At 37.8% G+C, this 17,968-nt stretch overlaps 2 protein-coding genes across 2 annotated transcripts; both read right to left on the reverse strand.

The window, feature by feature from the left end:
- Window positions 1-4,659: 4,659 nt before the first annotated feature.
- Window positions 4,660-5,826, reverse strand: LOC110849766. The gene is made up of 3 exons (XM_022097209.2): window positions 5,611-5,826; window positions 5,181-5,298; window positions 4,660-5,109 (listed from the first exon to the last, which is right to left on the reverse strand). Exons 1-3 carry the CDS (start codon window positions 5,749-5,751, stop codon window positions 4,871-4,873), a joined length of 498 nt encoding a protein of 165 aa, XP_021952901.1. The 5' UTR covers window positions 5,752-5,826; the 3' UTR covers window positions 4,660-4,870.
- A 3,423-nt stretch (window positions 5,827-9,249) lies between these two features.
- Window positions 9,250-17,267, reverse strand: LOC110849633 (aminopeptidase N). Its single transcript, XM_022097061.2, has 14 exons — window positions 16,827-17,267; window positions 16,031-16,248; window positions 15,804-15,959; window positions 15,190-15,510; window positions 14,710-14,770; window positions 14,563-14,633; window positions 14,199-14,483; window positions 13,890-14,070; window positions 13,007-13,325; window positions 11,231-11,373; window positions 10,979-11,169; window positions 10,741-10,911; window positions 10,247-10,475; window positions 9,250-9,889 (listed from the first exon to the last, which is right to left on the reverse strand). Exons 1-14 carry the CDS (start codon window positions 17,181-17,183, stop codon window positions 9,743-9,745), a joined length of 2,850 nt encoding a protein of 949 aa, XP_021952753.1. The 5' UTR covers window positions 17,184-17,267; the 3' UTR covers window positions 9,250-9,742.
- Window positions 17,268-17,968: the final 701 nt, after the last annotated feature.

A 17,968-nucleotide genomic window follows, 5' to 3' on the forward strand; every position in this document is an offset into this window, starting at 1 on the left:
GCTGAGTTTTGGAATTGGGAGAGGTTAACAATATTGATAAGCTGACTACCGACTTAATAGGAATGAGTAGCTGGATATCGTACAATGTATGTATATGTACGTATGCATTACTCATCCTGTTAAACGTTTGTGCTCATCATGCCAGTGGAGTTTATCAGATTTTGTAAGATAACAACTTCAACATATTTCGTTTCATGGTTAAGGGAGGAGTATCTGCATAAATGTAGAAATATGTACATAATCATGGGCAAAGTTTTGTAAAAATGTAATTCTTGTACTCGACTGAACTTATCTAATTTAAAATAGTTCTTATTCTACCATTTGTAACTTATAAACAATGGAGTATCGTAAACCCACCCCAAAAGATTGTGAAAAATGGGCCAATATCTATTGGCCCATTTTTCAAAGAACCACCCTGTACTTAAGTAAATATGCTGTAAAATGCGAAAAAATTCATTAAATTACATGAAATCCGTCGTACGCTATGAAAATAATGAGTTTTAAAATCAATTTTCGGGTCCGGCGCCATGATTTCAAAAGGTAAAAAAAATCATGAAATAAATAAGACTAGTTATATTTGTCAAGTCAAAGAACAGTTTATTCTTTGAAAAAAGTGCATGCATGAAAAGCTTGAGGAGACAAAGCGTCTCACGCGTTATACCGCGAACTGATCACTTTTTACCGGCATATGTTAGTTCCCGCGACGAACCCAGCTGGCTTTTTTTATTTGGAGTGAGCCAGAAAGGGTTCGTGGAAAGTCCATAAGGAAAAACGCCACGATAGAGGTACGATTTCTGACCCCCTATTGGTAGTATTAACGCAGCGCGTGTGGCTGCTGCACGCCCAAGCAGTGTGTGCTTCGCCCCACGATGGTGGTGCACCACGGCTCATATCCACAAAAAATTACGTTGGAAGCACCTAGGTGGCGTCGGCACCGCCATTTAGAGCATCAAATTTGGGGAGAGGGACTCCGAAATTGGCGAAATTGGAGAGAATATGTCCAAATAGGGGTGCGGACGCCACCTATGTGCTGCAAACGTAATTTTTTGATGCCAGGATATATGGACATGAGCGGTGGTGACGGTGAGAGTTGCAGCCACCACGTTTGGCAGAAAATGCACGAAATCGTGTGTGCTCCCAAAATCTCACTTTTTTTCTGTTTTGCGGTGGCTGTTTTTCAAATACACTTTCTAGGAACTCTAACTGTGTTCAGTTAGAGTCCTCGTAGGAACTAGCTGCTTGCTGCCAGTACACAGTATGTACTTTTAGTTAGAGTCCTCGCAGGAACTAGGCATATGTAACAAAAGAAAGCAACACAATTTCTTCAATTTACAATTTGTTCTGTAATTAGTCTCGTAATTTTTGTGTTTATTTGCATTATATAGAATACATTTAACTGTTGGGACTCTTGTGTTCTTGCCGGTACAAGGGGTGGATAATTTAAGGTCAATTTTGTCCATTCAAGCTTGAAGCTCAAGGTTTGTAATTATAATTTTTGTAAAGTACATTTAATTGATCGTTATTTAATTAGTTTACATTACAAAATTTCTTAGACACATTTAATAGAAAAAATGGAAGAACTACCAAATTGCCCGATGCGACAGGCTCTACAAAATCCGTTCGTAAGTTCTCATCTCTAGCATTAATTTTTCACCAAATTATTGTACTTTAATAATATTTTACTAAACCATTCCCTTTAATTTTTGTTTAAGATTCTTCAAAAAATATTTCAAAGAGATTCTGTTTCTGGAAAAACATCACGACTCGTTTGCCACTTATGGAATGAAATCACACTGTCCCTTCCTCAGCCAAAGTTAACCCTTCTGCTTATTCTTGCCCAGAATTACAAATCATGGGGTTTCTGCTCTGACGAAGACCTTGATGATTGCTGCAGTGCTACCCCATTTCAATTATTTTGTATGAACATGTCACCCAGATTGGCCAGAAGCATAATGGAGACAGGATGTATATCAACAAATAAACATCCTAGTACGCAAAGATCTAGCGCCGCTGCATCTAAATTGCTTCACATTTCCGGCCAGTATAGTGAATTCCTTGAAGATTTGAAAATAACCTTCGTCGACAGAGACCTGATCCCAATATTGTACGCAATACTGAAAAACTGCTGCCCAAATCTGAAAAGATTAGAACTTCGATGTGAAGTGACAGAATTCTCTGATGTTAACGACGAAATTGTTGCACCCCTTCCTGTTCAGCGGAGGTTGACCTTTGTCAAAATATGGGATTATAGTAAACACTCCGGCTTCCTCAGGATGACACAATTAGTTCTTAACTCTGCCCCCAACTTGACACTCTTCATCTACAGTGGAACAAAGTATCCAGATTTAAGTCGGAATGTGGCAATTACATCGATTGAAGTTGAGTTCTGTGGTATGATCAAATCATACGATATCCCAAGTTCCACCGGCCCTCATGGACTCAACCAGATGCTGGACCAAGTTAAAGATCACCTGGAATGTTTTGACCTGGAGTGTGACCTTAGCCTAGAAAAGCGCGTGGATTCTACCCCGCACATGGCCCGAATCGGTTTCCAATTCCCTAAAATGAAGAACCTCAAAGACTTTAAAAATAACGCGCTCGATTGCTTCAGTTGTGGGGATCATTTGCAAGATATCTGCACCGCACGGATGCCAGCTTTGGAAATATTAGAGATCTCTAAACAGGACGGAACGGTGGATGATTTAGTACGAAAGATTGTACAGAAGCAGGATTTATTTGGTGGAGTGAAATATCTACGTGTGACAGATGTCCAGAATCCAGAATCAATTACTGGATTAAAAGCAGCATTCCCTAACTTGGAGAGTCTATCAATTTTATAAATTTACGGGGAAGTAGGACCACTTCTAGAAGTGTGTGCCACTCTTGGATTAAAATATTTGGATTTGGGCTTTGACGGTCATCTTGAAAATTTGTCCGAGTTTATTCAAAGTTTTCCAATTTGCGAGGAATTATTGTCAAGTATGAGTAAAATTTGTTGCATATTAGCCTCGAGTATGGACCATACTGTATGGTGCTTAATTATTGATTTTTTTAACGACACTAGACTTCAAGGTTTTGGACATCGAGTTATTTTCACGGGTTTCCGATGACTTGGATCTTGTGGTGGATGGAGTAGCGAATATGAAACGGTTTTTGTTGGGATTGAAAGGATTGGAGAACGTAATTATTTCGGGCATTATGGTGAGTCTGATTTAAAGTGATTTTAAAAATTTGCTAAATTTCATGTTTCAATTCATGTTTCGTATGTTTGTAGATTAACGATGAAACCTGGAAATGGGTGGAACCCTTCATTTACGAGAACAAAATTCCAATCGTGTTCGGCGATAGTTGCGGTGATTCTGTAAGCTTAGGCTTAAGAACTTATACACTTACGGAAATGTCGTAATTGCATGAGTACTGTGGTCACCTGAACCAAATTAAAGCTGCCTGTCTTCATATTACATACATGAATATGTACTATTTTACTACTGACTTACAATATAGACAATACTCAGCATGTTAACATTTATCTTAATTAATGTTAAATAGCGATTTGCCAGTTTTTAAAGATAATACTTGTCAATCATTTGTTTGTTGACTCCTTGTTTGTAATCGTTTTCAAGCTCTGGATTTAATATATATGTACTTATTAAATATATAATATTGGAGTCCTATGTTAAACTAAACCTATATTTGTGTATTTTTTCTTGTAGCTGTGTGACCATGAAATAATATTTTTAGATGAATTTTAGCCAGTAACCAGCCAGTAAATTACACAAGAATAATGAGAAGTCCCATGACATTTTTTGCCAGACACAATATACCTGGCATACCTTTGTTTCTTGCCAAATTTTGAACAATGATTACAGCATTTATTGTTAAATTAATGAAATAAACTTAATTATTCCTCTACCAACAATACAGAAGTGCGTTTATATATATTTCACTCTGGTCCTATTTGTTGACATGTTAATAAAGGATTACTTGACTTGACTTGACTTGTCCTAGGAACCGTACATCGGAGAAATAAATAGGATGATGGAGAGTTGTCACATAAATAATATGATATTGATAACTGGCTTATCTAAGAATACGATCAAAGATCAAAATATTGTATTGTCAAATCATCCTGATCTTTGACCAATGGCTGCAGCTTTTGATCTAGATTTTGATCTTGCAGCGTATATGTATTTACATAGTGTATATCTATCTTCATCTTGACCTTTTAGTTCAAGATAAAAATCGCAAATATGAAAAGTGTCATTTTAAAAACTATTGACACACTGATAAGACAAATATCGAACCCATGTACATAAACATGTATGTGTGCATTCAACTGCACACATTTATGTACGTACATACATCCTTTTTGTGCCAAATGCCAAAAATTTAATTAAATCCGTCATACATGCATTATAAAGTATGGAGTTGTAAATTTTTGGGTCTGATGACTTTTTTCGAAATGATAAATCATGGAATTGCAGATATATATTGCAGATAATTTTAATGCGATTGCAAAATAGTGTACAAATTAATTAATTAATTATTGTACTGTGTAAGTATGTATTATGTGGGGTAACCAGAGTACTCATAAATAAACAAGTGGACACGAAACCATGATAATAATCGTACATCGTCATCATGATTATCTATTTAATTGTAATTTAGTTAATTGAAATTTGCTTTACTGCAGTAATTTTGGTAAGTCCTAAACAATTAGAGGGGTAACCGGACATGAAATTCTATCCGTCCTCAATTATACTTATTTATTCAAGTCTAATTATGTTTATTCCCAAATAAATGGGTACAGATTATTATCAATAATTTACTCTGATCATAATTACTTGTTTTACATATGTCATGTCCAAGCTTATTTTGCGATTGTGGATTCGCAAATAAAATAAAATGGCGCCGAACAGTTCCCATCCCGCCAGTTGAGGTCGAATAGCGTGTGCTGGAATGCGCAGCTAAGATTTTCTGTATCGTCGGGTTGGTCGATGAACCATCTCGTGTAATAAAGCGGCTGCAAACTTCCTGCCACGACGTTGACCCAGACCCCCTCGCGCGACTCACGGGCCGCTATCCAACTTTGTGTTCCGGGTAGAGTTACTAAAGTTGAGGGTTCAGTCAGGTACTTATGAAATTGTAAAATGTTTCTAAAAATGTGGTGGCTTGTTTACCATTTGAGCCGCCGTTTATGAAGAGGTCAACCAAGATGCGATCCTTTCCTTCAGAGTCGACGGAAAGTAAGGTTTTGTTGTTTCGGTAGCAGGCAAAAAATGCGTCGTCAAATGGGAGCTAAAATTCGGTATGAATGAGAGGGTGGATTCGGATTTTTGTCGTATTAACAGTGAGGGTATTTATTTTGTTCCTTGGTATATTCTTACAATTAGTATCGTAAAATAGTTTACGAAGAAAAACAACGGGTTTGTAAAAATCGTCTGCTTGGTAACGTGATTTTTTGGTAACAAAATCTTGCGAGGCTTAGAAAATCCCGTAACCTTCGTAACTTATTTATTTTACGATACGAAGAATACTAAGGCGACAAAGGAATCATGAATACCTTCAGCATTTTTATTTAATGAAATTCATGAAATTTTTCTTAACAACCTGCTCGTCGGACACGTCCAGTTCCAAATCGCCATGAATTACAGTGGTGAATCCACTCTCCACAGTGACCATGGATGTCCAAGCTATTAAGACTGTCGAGATGGTGAGAAATCTCATGGCTGAAGAGGGTTTGGGTTGCATTTTTTTAATAGAAAATCTGCTAAATTATGTATGTGTTTCGGCTGAGAAAGCTGGAAACTATCTGACCAGACATGTCAGAAAAGTAAGCCTTTTTGTTTTTACCCTCGCGAAAGTATCATGGTCAATTCAATTGTTGGAGGAGCATATCGAATCAGCGATAAGTACGTATAATCCGGTAAGACCATTGTGTAACTTAAATGTGCAATGGTATGCATGTCTATCGAAGTAAGGTTAAAGGTGTTGTATGAACGTATGCATGTATGTACGTGCTACACTTTAAGGTGTGATCACGTCCAGGTCTGATTTGTGATTGATTGTGACATATTTATCTCAGTACTTGTGTGAAATTAGAGAAGCGTACGTGAGACTGGTCACACTGCATGTGGGATAATTGTTGCCAGATTAATGATTTGCATAAATTAGAAATAATTTCATAAAATGGGAAAAGGCGGCCGATTCGATCATCCAGCATATTTATTTAAATTCAGACGGTATTTCATAAAATGTATGTTTGGACATAGTGACACCAAAGTAAAATAATGCGGTGCACACTTTCCATATCTATGTATGTAGATATGTACATACATACATAGCTATCTGTTTCGTCCTAAAGCTTAGATACCCATGGACTTTTGGGGACCGTTTGACCAACATTTCACAAACGCAGGTATCAATCCACCACGCCAAATTTCATCCATCTAAAGACATGCAGTTAAGCCATATGGGGGTCACTTTTCCCAACTGGTCACTTAACTGCGAACTTTAATCAGCTTGTGGTTGCCACATCTAAACGCACACTTGGGGCAAGAATTTTTACAAATTCTCCCCTCTACACGCATCACATATTTAAATACTTGGACAAATTGCTTCCACGATTCTACCAGAAAGCAAACAATTGCTCCCAAAAGGACGGCACTACATATCACGAACGGAGTCAAGATGCCCCCATCTAGCTCCATCATGGCGGGCTTCTCTTCCCTCCTCTCACCAACGGGTTGTCTCGCGGCCCATTTCCTCACCCGCATTTCCACCTCTATCCGTTGATAAATTCCCGTTTCGAAAAGTATTCTGTAATATCCCGGGATTTTCGAGATAACTTCACCCGAGAAAATTACCCCGAACGGGACCGGATGTCGGACTTGTTTTCCCCGCGTGAATTTAATCCAGAAATAATTTCTCGACAGGAATTCAAATTCCGCGGCAAGATAGTCAGACTCCGCGATAAAGACGGATCTTCCGCACGAGACGATTTCACTTTCGACAATCTTCTGAAATTCCGAATACGATGGAAGGGAACGTTGGGAATAGATGGAAATCGGGAAATGGGGATGTTTCGGATGCAATAAATTCAAATTCGATATTTCTTCAGGGGTGAAAGTGTTGATGACTTCGTTTGACGAGAGGGGGCTTCCACCCACCACATTTTCGCTGATCCTATTCAGTGGAGTGTTTTCCTTCAGATCGAGCAAAAATTCGGGAACACGCACGACTTCATCGAGAGCTTCAAACGTGAGAGATAGCAGACTAAAACATGCTTCATTTTTGGCGGCATTCCCAATGTTCAAAATCATCAATAGATTTTCTTTGGTTACAAAATCGATATATTGACCGAATGCTTTGTAATATGGGACGACGTCCTTCAGAAAATTCGAATTTGAATTAACCCCTTTTTCGTAATCCCCGCCACACGAGAGGTCTGGAAAGGTCTCTTTCGTATAAGATTTAAACGGTGCGTTAAGTTCCGTAATCATCAAGCCACTATAGCAATTGGTCAAAATAACCGTCATCAAGCACCATGAGCCGAAGATCATTCGTAGCCAGGAGAGTTTCTCAATCTGCCCCGGGATAGGGGGCGCTTCTTCGAAAAGAGTGGCAAGTATGAAAAGCCAGGGAGAAAATAGGACCTTGTGCATTCCGATGCAATACAGAGCTAACAGGGTGACCGAAACTATTGACGCGACAGAGACCGCCAACCCTGCCCATAGCGCGGGTTGGAATGGGGTAATGTAAAACTGGAAATCAATACTGGATTCTTTGTAACACGTGAGAAATTCTAATCCGGTGAATTTTACGGTGATTTCTACATTTTCGTCGTACAATTCCCTGATTTCTAGTATTGGCGGGATATTCCTTTTAGGAGCGGGGATAAGTGAGACATTCCCGTGTCGAAATACAATCTGTGCTAGAACTTCGAAGGATCGGTTTGTCTTCGTAGAGAAGGGATTGATTTGTTGAGAACTTGATATTAAGGAGTAATTGATGTCGTCGAACCCTTGGTAACAGAATTCTTTAGGTTGACGCACCCACGAAAACATTGTGTCGACAAGAACGTCGGGCGTTTCGGTTTGCTTACAAACATCGTACGATCCTTTGACCAGAAGATGAGTCTCGCGGGGAGTGCAAATCTCCAATTTCAAACTGTTCGGAATTATGAAGGCGACCGCGAGATTTAAAAAATACAATTTCAACGGCGGGTTGAACCGATCTTTTGGCCAGATTGTGACCCAAATTGCGAACACGTTTTTTGCCATGCGCTTCGAGTATTCCCATTTGTTCGGAGTTACGCTGGAATACATGGTTTGCATCACGGTGGGATGCAGCCATGTCGTCCAATGAGGTGAAGTCATCTCCAGCAGAGGCATCCTGGGCATTAGGAGACTTACTTTGAATTGCGCGAAGCGTCCGTTTGAAATTGGGATTGCTTTAACCAAATTATTTTGATCGTGGTAGAGATGAAGTTCTCGAAGTAGATGAGGGGATCGTGCAAGTTGGAGGACTTTGAGGGGGGAATATTTCCCTAGGGAGGTTGGATTTTGGTGGAACTGGGCGGACTTAAGGCCATTGTCGGAGATAATTTAGAAATCGAAGTTGCTTCCGGGAAGGATGAAATCGTAAAGGTTTATCTGATTTTGTGAGGAAGTGAGTTCATGAAGGGTGAATAGTATTGTGGAGAAATGTAGGATGCGGGTGAAAGTTGACATTTTGAAAGTTCTTGTTAGTTTGAAGAATAAATTACCGAAATTGCTTTCAGGATTGGTAAAGTCGTAGAGGTTTATCTAATTTTGTGATGAAGTGAACTTATGAAGGGTGAATTATATAATGGAGAAATAAGTATGTATAAGATGAACTGCCGTTTTCGAAAGCTATTGTTAGTCTGAAGATAATAGATAATTGAGAAAGAGGAGCAAGCATGACGATGGACAGAAGCTTTTTAATCAACTCGCGTTACGTTACTCGCTAGACATGGAATTGGCGATAGAATAAGTAATGTGTGCGTGTCAAATAAATATAAAGAGAGGACATTACTAAATAGGTAAGTATGTATGTATGAATATTAAAGAAGTCATGCATATTATCAATTTTACAAAGTATGTACTATAATGTGTAAAATATTTATTCGAGTCCCTATAATGTACATACACAATATCTATGTACATATATGTATTATATATGTAAATATACGTATTCATAATACGTACTTATATACGTGTCTGTGTCTATATATTATGTAATATTTATTACTAAATTTGGAAACTTCGTATTTTACGATCAAGAGAAATTCATATCACAACACCAATTTTTTCATATGACACGATTTTATCATGCAAAATTACGTGCCCCCCACAATGCAAAAACTTTTAGCTTTTAGAAATCTGTCAAAAAGTAGTGTTAAAACATTTTGTCGATAATTTAAAAGATTTAAATTTCACGTATGAAGAAGTCCACAAATAAATGACAGGGTATTGAAACTCGACAGTATGTACATTTGCAATAGTTGGTTACGAATGAATGACAATAGTTCGTTAGTAAGTTATAATTTTCACATTGACAGCCTTTATTTTTTAGATTCGAATCTTGAATAATTTTTAAAAGAAATTTCTTCGAAAAATTTTGATTTAATGGAATCATATGCCATATAATTATTTATCAGGCAAAAAATTGTTATTTCACACAAGCTCATTCCCATGAAAGTTTGGTCACTATGCATAATTTACGGTTGCATTTCTAGCCAATTGACAATGGAATTTCCATATTCCTCCATCCATTCCATGTTTGCCCGCATGGTGGCGACAGAGGCTTGCAGCGAGTCGTTAATTGGGAGAAGAATTTCGCCATTGTCGACAATAAATGTGGCCAACTAATAATATTACGAGAATGTGTAAGCATTAATTAAGTACATCTTTATAACAAAATTATCACGGTTAGGCAACAATTTTTATGAGGAAATATTTGTCCATGAAATTTACACTACACGCGTCAAAAGTTGAGGAAAGGGTGAGGAGCTTTAATTTAAAGGGTCAAATAATTTTTAGTGTTTGGTACACCGTAAGAAATCTGATACAGTCACGAAGGTATTGATTTCTAGCTATTAAAATTACTACCGCTTGGTGTTAAAATTATATCGGACCGTAAAAATTTACTACCGATATGATAAAACTTTAATACCAAACTATTAATAGACGGTTAAGAGTGCAACAAATACAGAAAATCTTACCCGATTAAAGTCCGCCTGCGAAGTTAGGGACGCCACTAACGTGGACACAATTCTCTCCACTGGATTAAGCGACCCTTCCCCAAGTGTGGCGATGACTTCGGCCAGTCGAGTCTCGAGCAAGGTGAACACGAGAGGTTTGCCAAGTTTGTTCATGGCGACGCGTTGAATTGCCGTGACGGCGTCGGATCTCACCAAGGAGGACGAGGTATTCATGGCCTTCTCGATTAGGCTGGAAAATGTTAAATTATTTTAAATCCGAATTTTAGTGTTTAAACACCTTTGCATTCGGATGTCTGTAACCGTGCAACGTTTGTGAAATTATTTTGCAAGCATTTTGCAAGAAAAAAGATTAAAAATGGCTCATGTTTAGACTTATGTCTAAAGCATAAGCTAATTTGCAATTTTTTTTATAAACGCTTCCTGAATTTATCCCGTTACAGACATTCGAGTTAATCGGGCTAAAGTTCAAAAGTTGTCCACAGTTCGTAACTTACTCTTGTAAAGTGACAGTGTCCTGACTGCATCCCAAACCATTGAGTAGTCTCGGCTTGACGGGCGAACCCTGAGGAACCTCGAGATAGCGGGAGAACGTAAAATCGTACGCGGTGCGAGGTCCAGATGCGACAATGGCGCAATGCAGGACGGCTTGAGCATTTATGTTGACGCTGGGTTAAAAATAGATATAAAATTTCATGTCACATTTCTTACTTTTCAAAAGTAATTGAACTTTACGGATTTATCGCAGGATTCGCGGCCCATTCGGTGAAAAGCTGTTGCGCGAAGTTGTAGCATTGTGGTAGTTGCATGGAACACGCCCAATCGAGAAGTTTTGCCCGGTAGATGGCAGCAATTCCGATGTGATCGGGTGAATCGGGAATGCCAACTTTGAGCAGGGCTTGTTCCAGGCGGGGGAGGAGGTAGGCCTAAATTATTTGCATAGAAATTGGAGTCATAGATTCAAATTATAACTGAAATTCGTAATACCCGCCAAGCCTGATACGAATCGGACGCGCTGAGCAAGTTGTGCGTTTTCTGGAGATGCCTAAATATGACGTCCCACACTGTAAAGTGATCCTCCTGGGCGAGATAGGTCGTCAAATCGAGCGCGGTTTGGATAGCAATTCCATCTTTGAAAAGATAATTGTTTAGTGTAAATTAGCCATAATCAATAACAGATATGATTAACTCTATTATTTGTGAATGGCTAAGCGGTATAAATTTCTGAAAATAATTTTGGCCATTTATAAAATAAAATCAATTTGTGCAAATTTACGGTACATTGGCCTTCGAACTATTTGCAAACTTCAAAAAATGTTAGGAAGTTTGATAAGTTTCTATATATTTATGAGGTTATACAAATTTGAATAAGTAAATTGCAATTTGTTTTAGTATGCATAAATATTTAAACAAATTACATTACAATTTTGAAAAATTTCAAAAATGTGCAGAAAATTGAGGTAGTCAATTGTGTACGTGGGTGTTTTATTATTGATTTTCAAAAGGTATGTTCCGCACTGTTTCTGACCAAAATTTTGATGAAATAACAAACTTGAAATACATTTAGGAAGTCGTGATTTTTTTCAGCTCAATCGGTTAAAAGGAACACCCGCAATAAATCATCCAAATTTACCTCGAAAATATGCAAAAATTTACGACTTGATTCCATTATCATCCCAAAATCGTTTCCCCTTCATGCTTTTATTCAACGTTTGAAACGGATAATAATCACTAAGGGTCAAGGCTGGACTGTACGGGGGGTGGTTTATGACGGTGAAGCGTTTTTCGTCTGCAGCAGCCCTCGAAACCAGCGAGGTATTTGTTGGCGCGTTGTCGTCTAAAAAAAGGCCAACTCTTTATTTTGACCTCACGTTTCTCTTCAACCGCAGCACGCAGCTCCGTCGGGGTTCCTGCATAGGCTGCCCAGTATTTCCAGCAAGAAATTATGTAAGAAGGGGACCTTTTGTATCATTGTAAATAGTCATAATCAATTTTTTGGCAGATTTTTACGCTTTTGCTTTCATGGGCGGTGGTAACCCCCCGTGCTCCCATTACATGAAGTATTGTTTAGTCTGCAGGTCATAATAGTAAACCCAAGTATCATATGCAACTACTAAAATATGAAGCAGGTTCCAGTTTTCATTTAATAGGTTAAAATTGGCATTGCAAAGGTCAACTCGATCTTGTTGTTGAGATGCCGAAAGCAATTTTGGTACCCAACGGGCGGAAGCCATTTTCATACCTAAGTCTTCAGTTAACGTGGAACAAATTGTTGGTTTTGGAACACCCATCTTATCTGCTAAATAGGACAGTTTCAATCGTGGATCTCTAATTATTGGTTCCTCTAGTTTCTGGAGCCTTTCTGTGGAAGAAACTGATTTTGGGCGTCCTGGCGACTTTTTGTCCGAGACCACTTTTCGCCATCATTTGAAGTTACTGACCCAATTTATATTGTGCTTTGTGTTGGGCAGTTTTCATCGTAAACTTTAAGCATGCGATCATAAATCTGCGACACCGATTGCCCTTCCAGCGTTAAAAGTTAAGTCACACTACGATATTTAATTTGCAAATCTGACATTTTTTCCGTCGAGGTAAAGTTTGCTGATTTATTGCTAGTGGTGATGTTAACCTAAAGAGCTGAAAAAAATCACAGCATCCTAAATGTATCTGAAGTTTGTTATTTCATCAAAATTTTGGTCAGAAACAATGCGGAACATACGTTTTGAAAATCAATAATAAAACACCTACGTACTAAATACTTACTTCGAAATGCCATGACAAAGTAATCGTCCAACAGTTGACTCCTGCTGAGGGGCGTGATCACGGATGCATTTGCATTTAGCTGCTCCCGAATTAAGGTTTCCAATGAGAGGGTGTAAATGACCCGGTAATATCCGGTGGCGTCCTGATTGATCATTATCCACTTGGAGGTGTCTACATCTGTAAAAGTGGCGGACGTGGTGGACGAGTTGATCCAAAGTTGGGGGACGTGATTCGGCAAAGTTGGAACATCTTGGGACACGACGGTGACAGGAAGGTACCACAACGTGTCGGATGGGTCGTCCGTGTGAACGTATCTCATCTAATGGAAAATAAATATATAAAATTATTTACGTATCTGTAATGTAGAATTCGATGACTTATCGTCAAACATTTTTAATATTTTCTCGGTTCTGGGAATTTATCCTAAAATTCTGGACGATAAATTGGTAGTCAACAATTTGATTAATAGAATGACGGTGATGTTTTTATAAGTAAGATAAACCAGTTGAGGTCCAATTTTTCTGAAGGCTACTTCGAGGAGAAGTAGCCTTCAGAAAAATCATCTTTCAAAAACTGTCAAAATTTGTGGCGTATATTTTTAAACAAACTGTAACCACATGTCTACAAATTCTTTGTCCATAATTTTAAATTAAATTCCTGGAGCCTAGGAATGATTAAAAATGTGCTGATTTTCGCACATGAGACTCGCATGCTTTGCAATATTTTTTAAAAAACATTATGCATAAGCAGTTAGTGGATACTGGGGTACAGATTATTTTTTTCTGGGTCGGCAATAAAATTTCTACAAAATTTAAATTTGTCACCCCAATGTAAGTGACAACTAAATTTTCATTTAGCTGAAAACAGATGAACTTTGACCTACCTGCGTGATTTGGATAGAATTTGGTCCTGTAGCCGAGACGTAAACGAGTGGATGCCCTCGTTGTAAGGTCCACGTGTCCAGAATTGATTTGACCGTTAAACCGACAGGAAGTCGGTTATCTTCTGCCGCTGCGATATCCAAGTTGCGAAATAGATCGTCCGAATGTGCTCCTTGATACTTCCTGGGGAAGAAATATAACAATTATTGGAAAATATCTATATTTCCCCACAAATTTTTCTTCTACCAAAATTTTGGAAGTTTAACTTAAAATTTTTGAAATTTCCAATCACTAAATTTATAAATACTTACATGTCTTGCAGATAATATTGCAGGCCTTTCTGGAAAGTTACTTCGGTCAGGAATTTCTCTGTCATGCGGTTAATAGATGCCCCCTTGTCGTACGTGATCGCCCCCACGTGCGCGTCCGGTGCCGTCGGATGTACATTGTTCTGCAAAGGGTGACTATTTGGCTGGGCATCGGCAACCATGGAGTTTTGTAGCTGGCCGATGGTACTCTCACGGGCACGGAATTCTGGACGGACCGCGTCAACGCCAAGGTTGGCGACATATGTGGCAAAGCCTTCGTTCAACCAGCTGTTGAAAATTGGAAATGATAAATTTGTAAAATTTTGCACAATGAGTGGTAGAATTAAATTTGAGAAAGAAACGGTACATTTGGGTCCACCAATTTAGAGAGACGAGGTTTCCAAAATTCTGATGTCCAAGTTCGTGGGAGAGGACGCTCTGGTAAATTTTGTGTAAAAAATGCTACATAAAAATTTGAAAAATTAATTCGTCAAAAATAGTTTTAACTTTTTACCGTGATGGAATTACGGTTCGACTCTAACGTTTCGCCATCGTAATACATTAGGAGGCCCTCGCTGAAAAAGAGAATATTTATTATAGTGCGGGTTTGAAGTTCATAATTTTTTTGTATCACTAAAATTTAAAGCCTTCAGATGCTGAAAAAGGTAAATTTTAAGATTTAAAACTTTTCCAGATTATTTCTAAATTAATGTTAAAAAATTTCAAATTTTCAGTCAGGTTTATGCGTAAAAGGTACAACTGAAAGTCAAGTTAAAATTTTAATGAAAGAAAAGTTTAAAACCTTCACAAAATTTAGGAGTTATGTAGGACCTAAAACCGATAAAATTGTAATGCATTTTGGGTTACGGATTTATTAGTTTTGTGGAAATGAAAATTTCCGAAAAACCTCGCAGGTAAATTAAGATTTAATTTTTCTCTCATTTATTTGCCAAACTAAATGCGTATTCACCAATATTTTACAAATTAAACTTACCTGTACAAATTAAGTCCATAATTTTCCATCGCACCCGCCCCGAACTGTGGTACTGCAGCAGAATCCATCTTTTCCAGTGGGTACGGGAATTGGAAATAGTCATCGAAAAATTGCAATAATTCTGCGGAAACTTGGGCCGAGTAGTTGCCGCCGCCTCGAGCGATGAGATACGGTGGGGCGTAGGCTCGGACCGGTTTTCCCCCAAAAGTGGGAGGATCTGCTTCCGCAAAGGTGAAGTCGGAAACGACCATGGCGAAAAGATAGGTCGACATGGGAACGGTCTTGTTATACTTGTCGATTATGAAACCAGGTCGGGTTTGGCTAAATAGTTACATGTAAATTAAGTGTAAATAATTATCTTCTTCGATAATTTTGGATATACTGTAGAAATTATGAAATTTCAATTAAGTAAATTATAAATAATCTACAAAATTATTGAGGGGCAATTTATGCAGTCATTGGTAAATGTAAAATTTATAAGTTTTGTTAAATAATTTTACAAAAGTTTACGAAATAAAAAGGCGCACTTGAGTTGAGTAAGTTTAACAAAAATTGCGAGAAAATTATTTAGTATGTATACACCCGAAATAGTTAAATATCTATTTTTTACTTACTCGGCAGTTGAAGATAGTAAATTCGCATTTGCCAATGATGAATAATTAAATTTCCGAATAATGCTGAGGTCAATGGTTGCTTTTAGTTCGGGTTCGTCGAAGCAGGGGAATAATTTCCTGGCGTGGATGGATTCCATTTGAGTCGCGGCGAGACGTCTAAATATGGTAAAAAATATTGATATATTTTGCCAGAAAAATTTTGATGGCAAAATTGTTGCAAAAATTACTTGGTCTCTCCGGAAACAGGGTCGACATAAGTGCTGAGGTAGAGCCCATTTAAAATGTTGGTCGAAATTGGGGCAACAAATTCGATGTAGAGCTGGTAAAGCTGACCAGGATTTAAGATCGTGTTGAGGCTGATGGAGTAAAACTGCACCACGCCCTCGGTCTCGTTGGAAGTTTGTGTTACTTCAATTACAAGATCGGGTTGGTCTGGTTTGGTGACCTGGAAGGATTTGGAAACTTTAAGTAATTTTAAAATTTGTTATATGAGTGAATTTTTTTCGAAAATCCAATTAGAATGAAGTATGGTTACAAATTTTCAGTAGTGGTTCAAGTCACAGAATTTGTGAAGTTTTAAAATTGCTACATAAATTTAGTAAAACTTTTTTATGCTGGAGAAACTTGTTCGCAAATTTATCTATTAAACGGATATATTTTTATTTTGCAACATTATTGCAATATTTACCAAGTATTTTCTAATTTAAATAAGCTACGATGCAAAGTAAAAAAAGTTGACGTGAAGACGCCTATTAGATAGATAATAATTTTATTAGCGACTAATTTAATTTTTAATCTGAGTAATTGTTTGTTAGTAATTTTGTTAAAATATTTAACCCACTCGCGATTATAATCTTTAATTATTGAGATTAGGACAAAAACTTCACAGCCAAAATTTTGTTTTGAATTATGCAGCTCTTCGGTAATTTTTAAGTAGTAAAATTAATTAAATATTTATTTCTCCAATACTTAACCTATATAAATTAGCATATCTGCGACACTCTAATTTTCCTACATACTCACCTGAATTGAGGACTCATTAATCACGGGGAGATAAGAGTGAAGTGTTATCAGTCCGGTGGCAATGGTGGGTGTAATGTCGATCCGGACTTTACCAGGGGCTGTAAACTGGGCCCCGTAGGCGGGGTCATTATCCAGCAAGACGAGGAGTTCCAACTCGTAATTAGACGGAATTATGGTGCCATTTAATCTGTACAGGGGAGAAATCTCGTCCCCCTGGGGAACTACACTCTGACTTGGAAAATTGAGTGGGGTACCGTCATTTGGGTGAGGTGGATCCAACTGGAGGGGGACCTGAGCGCTGACCAGGGCGATGAAAAATGGCAAAATTGGCAAGACTTTTGCAAATGATGCCATCATTGTTTTTTTGAGGGAGGGGGGGGGGAATAAAATGCGACAGATTATGAAAAAAAGTAGTATTTTGTTAATTCCTTCAGCTCCTGACCACTAACTGGACACGATTGGATACAATGTAATGCTTTTATGGACATAATTTGCATGCAATTGGGTTGATTGATAAGTAAATAAGTAGATCAATCAAGATAATTAAGCAAAGCAGGTACATAATCAATTTTGTGGTTATCAAACAAACGAAGAATTGAATCGGAATGATGGCAAATTGGCATGCGTTAAGAGTATGGATAAGCGTACAAATTGCATACATACATATGTAGTCTGGTCAGGATTATAATTGATGTGTGCCAAGTCCAGTCAGATAACTAAGGCAACGACAAGATTACAAACATTTTCGAAAACGGGATTCATTTACATACAATTGTTTAAATAATGATTGTGATTCTTAAGAAATGATAATACATGTCGAAAAACAATGACAGAAAGGATGACAGATGTATGAAAATTGGCAAAATATCGCGTGATTGTTACTTCAATTGTTTAATTAATTACTCTTAAATTTTAGTTACAAGTAATTAATCCGAAATCCGAATTTATTTATTTATTGAAGTACGATACATATTTCAACCAGACCATGCACCTCCAAGTAGTCACCCCACATGCATATTTCACGCGCATGTAAATGTTTGTATCTGCATTTGATTCATGTAAGATTTCTTAACTGGCATATAAACAGCAACATAAATTCAGCGATGACAAAGTGAATGTCACGACCCCATAAATTTTACACA

The sequence above is a fragment of the Folsomia candida genome, unplaced genomic scaffold, assembly GCF_002217175.1.
Source record: "Folsomia candida strain VU population unplaced genomic scaffold, ASM221717v1 Fcan01_Sc005, whole genome shotgun sequence".
NCBI classification, from domain to species: Eukaryota; Metazoa; Arthropoda; class Collembola; order Entomobryomorpha; family Isotomidae; genus Folsomia; species Folsomia candida.

Excerpts from the sequence above, each read along its gene's own strand:
- LOC110849766 (XM_022097209.2), bottom strand. The coding sequence starts at position 5,751 with ATGCAACCCAAACCCTCTTCAGCCATGAGATTTCTCACCATCTCGACA. Across the intron at positions 5,299-5,610 it reads TGGACGTGTCCGACGAGCAG|CTCCCATTTGACGACGCATT; the intron begins GTTGTTAAGAAA and ends ACCGAATTTTAG. Across the intron at positions 5,110-5,180 it reads CATAAACGGCGGCTCAAATG|TAACTCTACCCGGAACACAA; the intron begins GTAAACAAGCCA and ends CCTCAACTTTAG.
- LOC110849633 (XM_022097061.2), bottom strand. The coding sequence starts at position 17,183 with ATGATGGCATCATTTGCAAAAGTCTTGCCAATTTTGCCATTTTTCATC. Across the intron at positions 10,912-10,978 it reads GCGAATCCTGCGATAAATCC|CGTCAACATAAATGCTCAAG; the intron begins GTAAAGTTCAAT and ends TTTTTAACCCAG. Across the intron at positions 10,476-10,740 it reads GACACTGTCACTTTACAAGA|CCTAATCGAGAAGGCCATGA; the intron begins GTAAGTTACGAA and ends AACATTTTCCAG.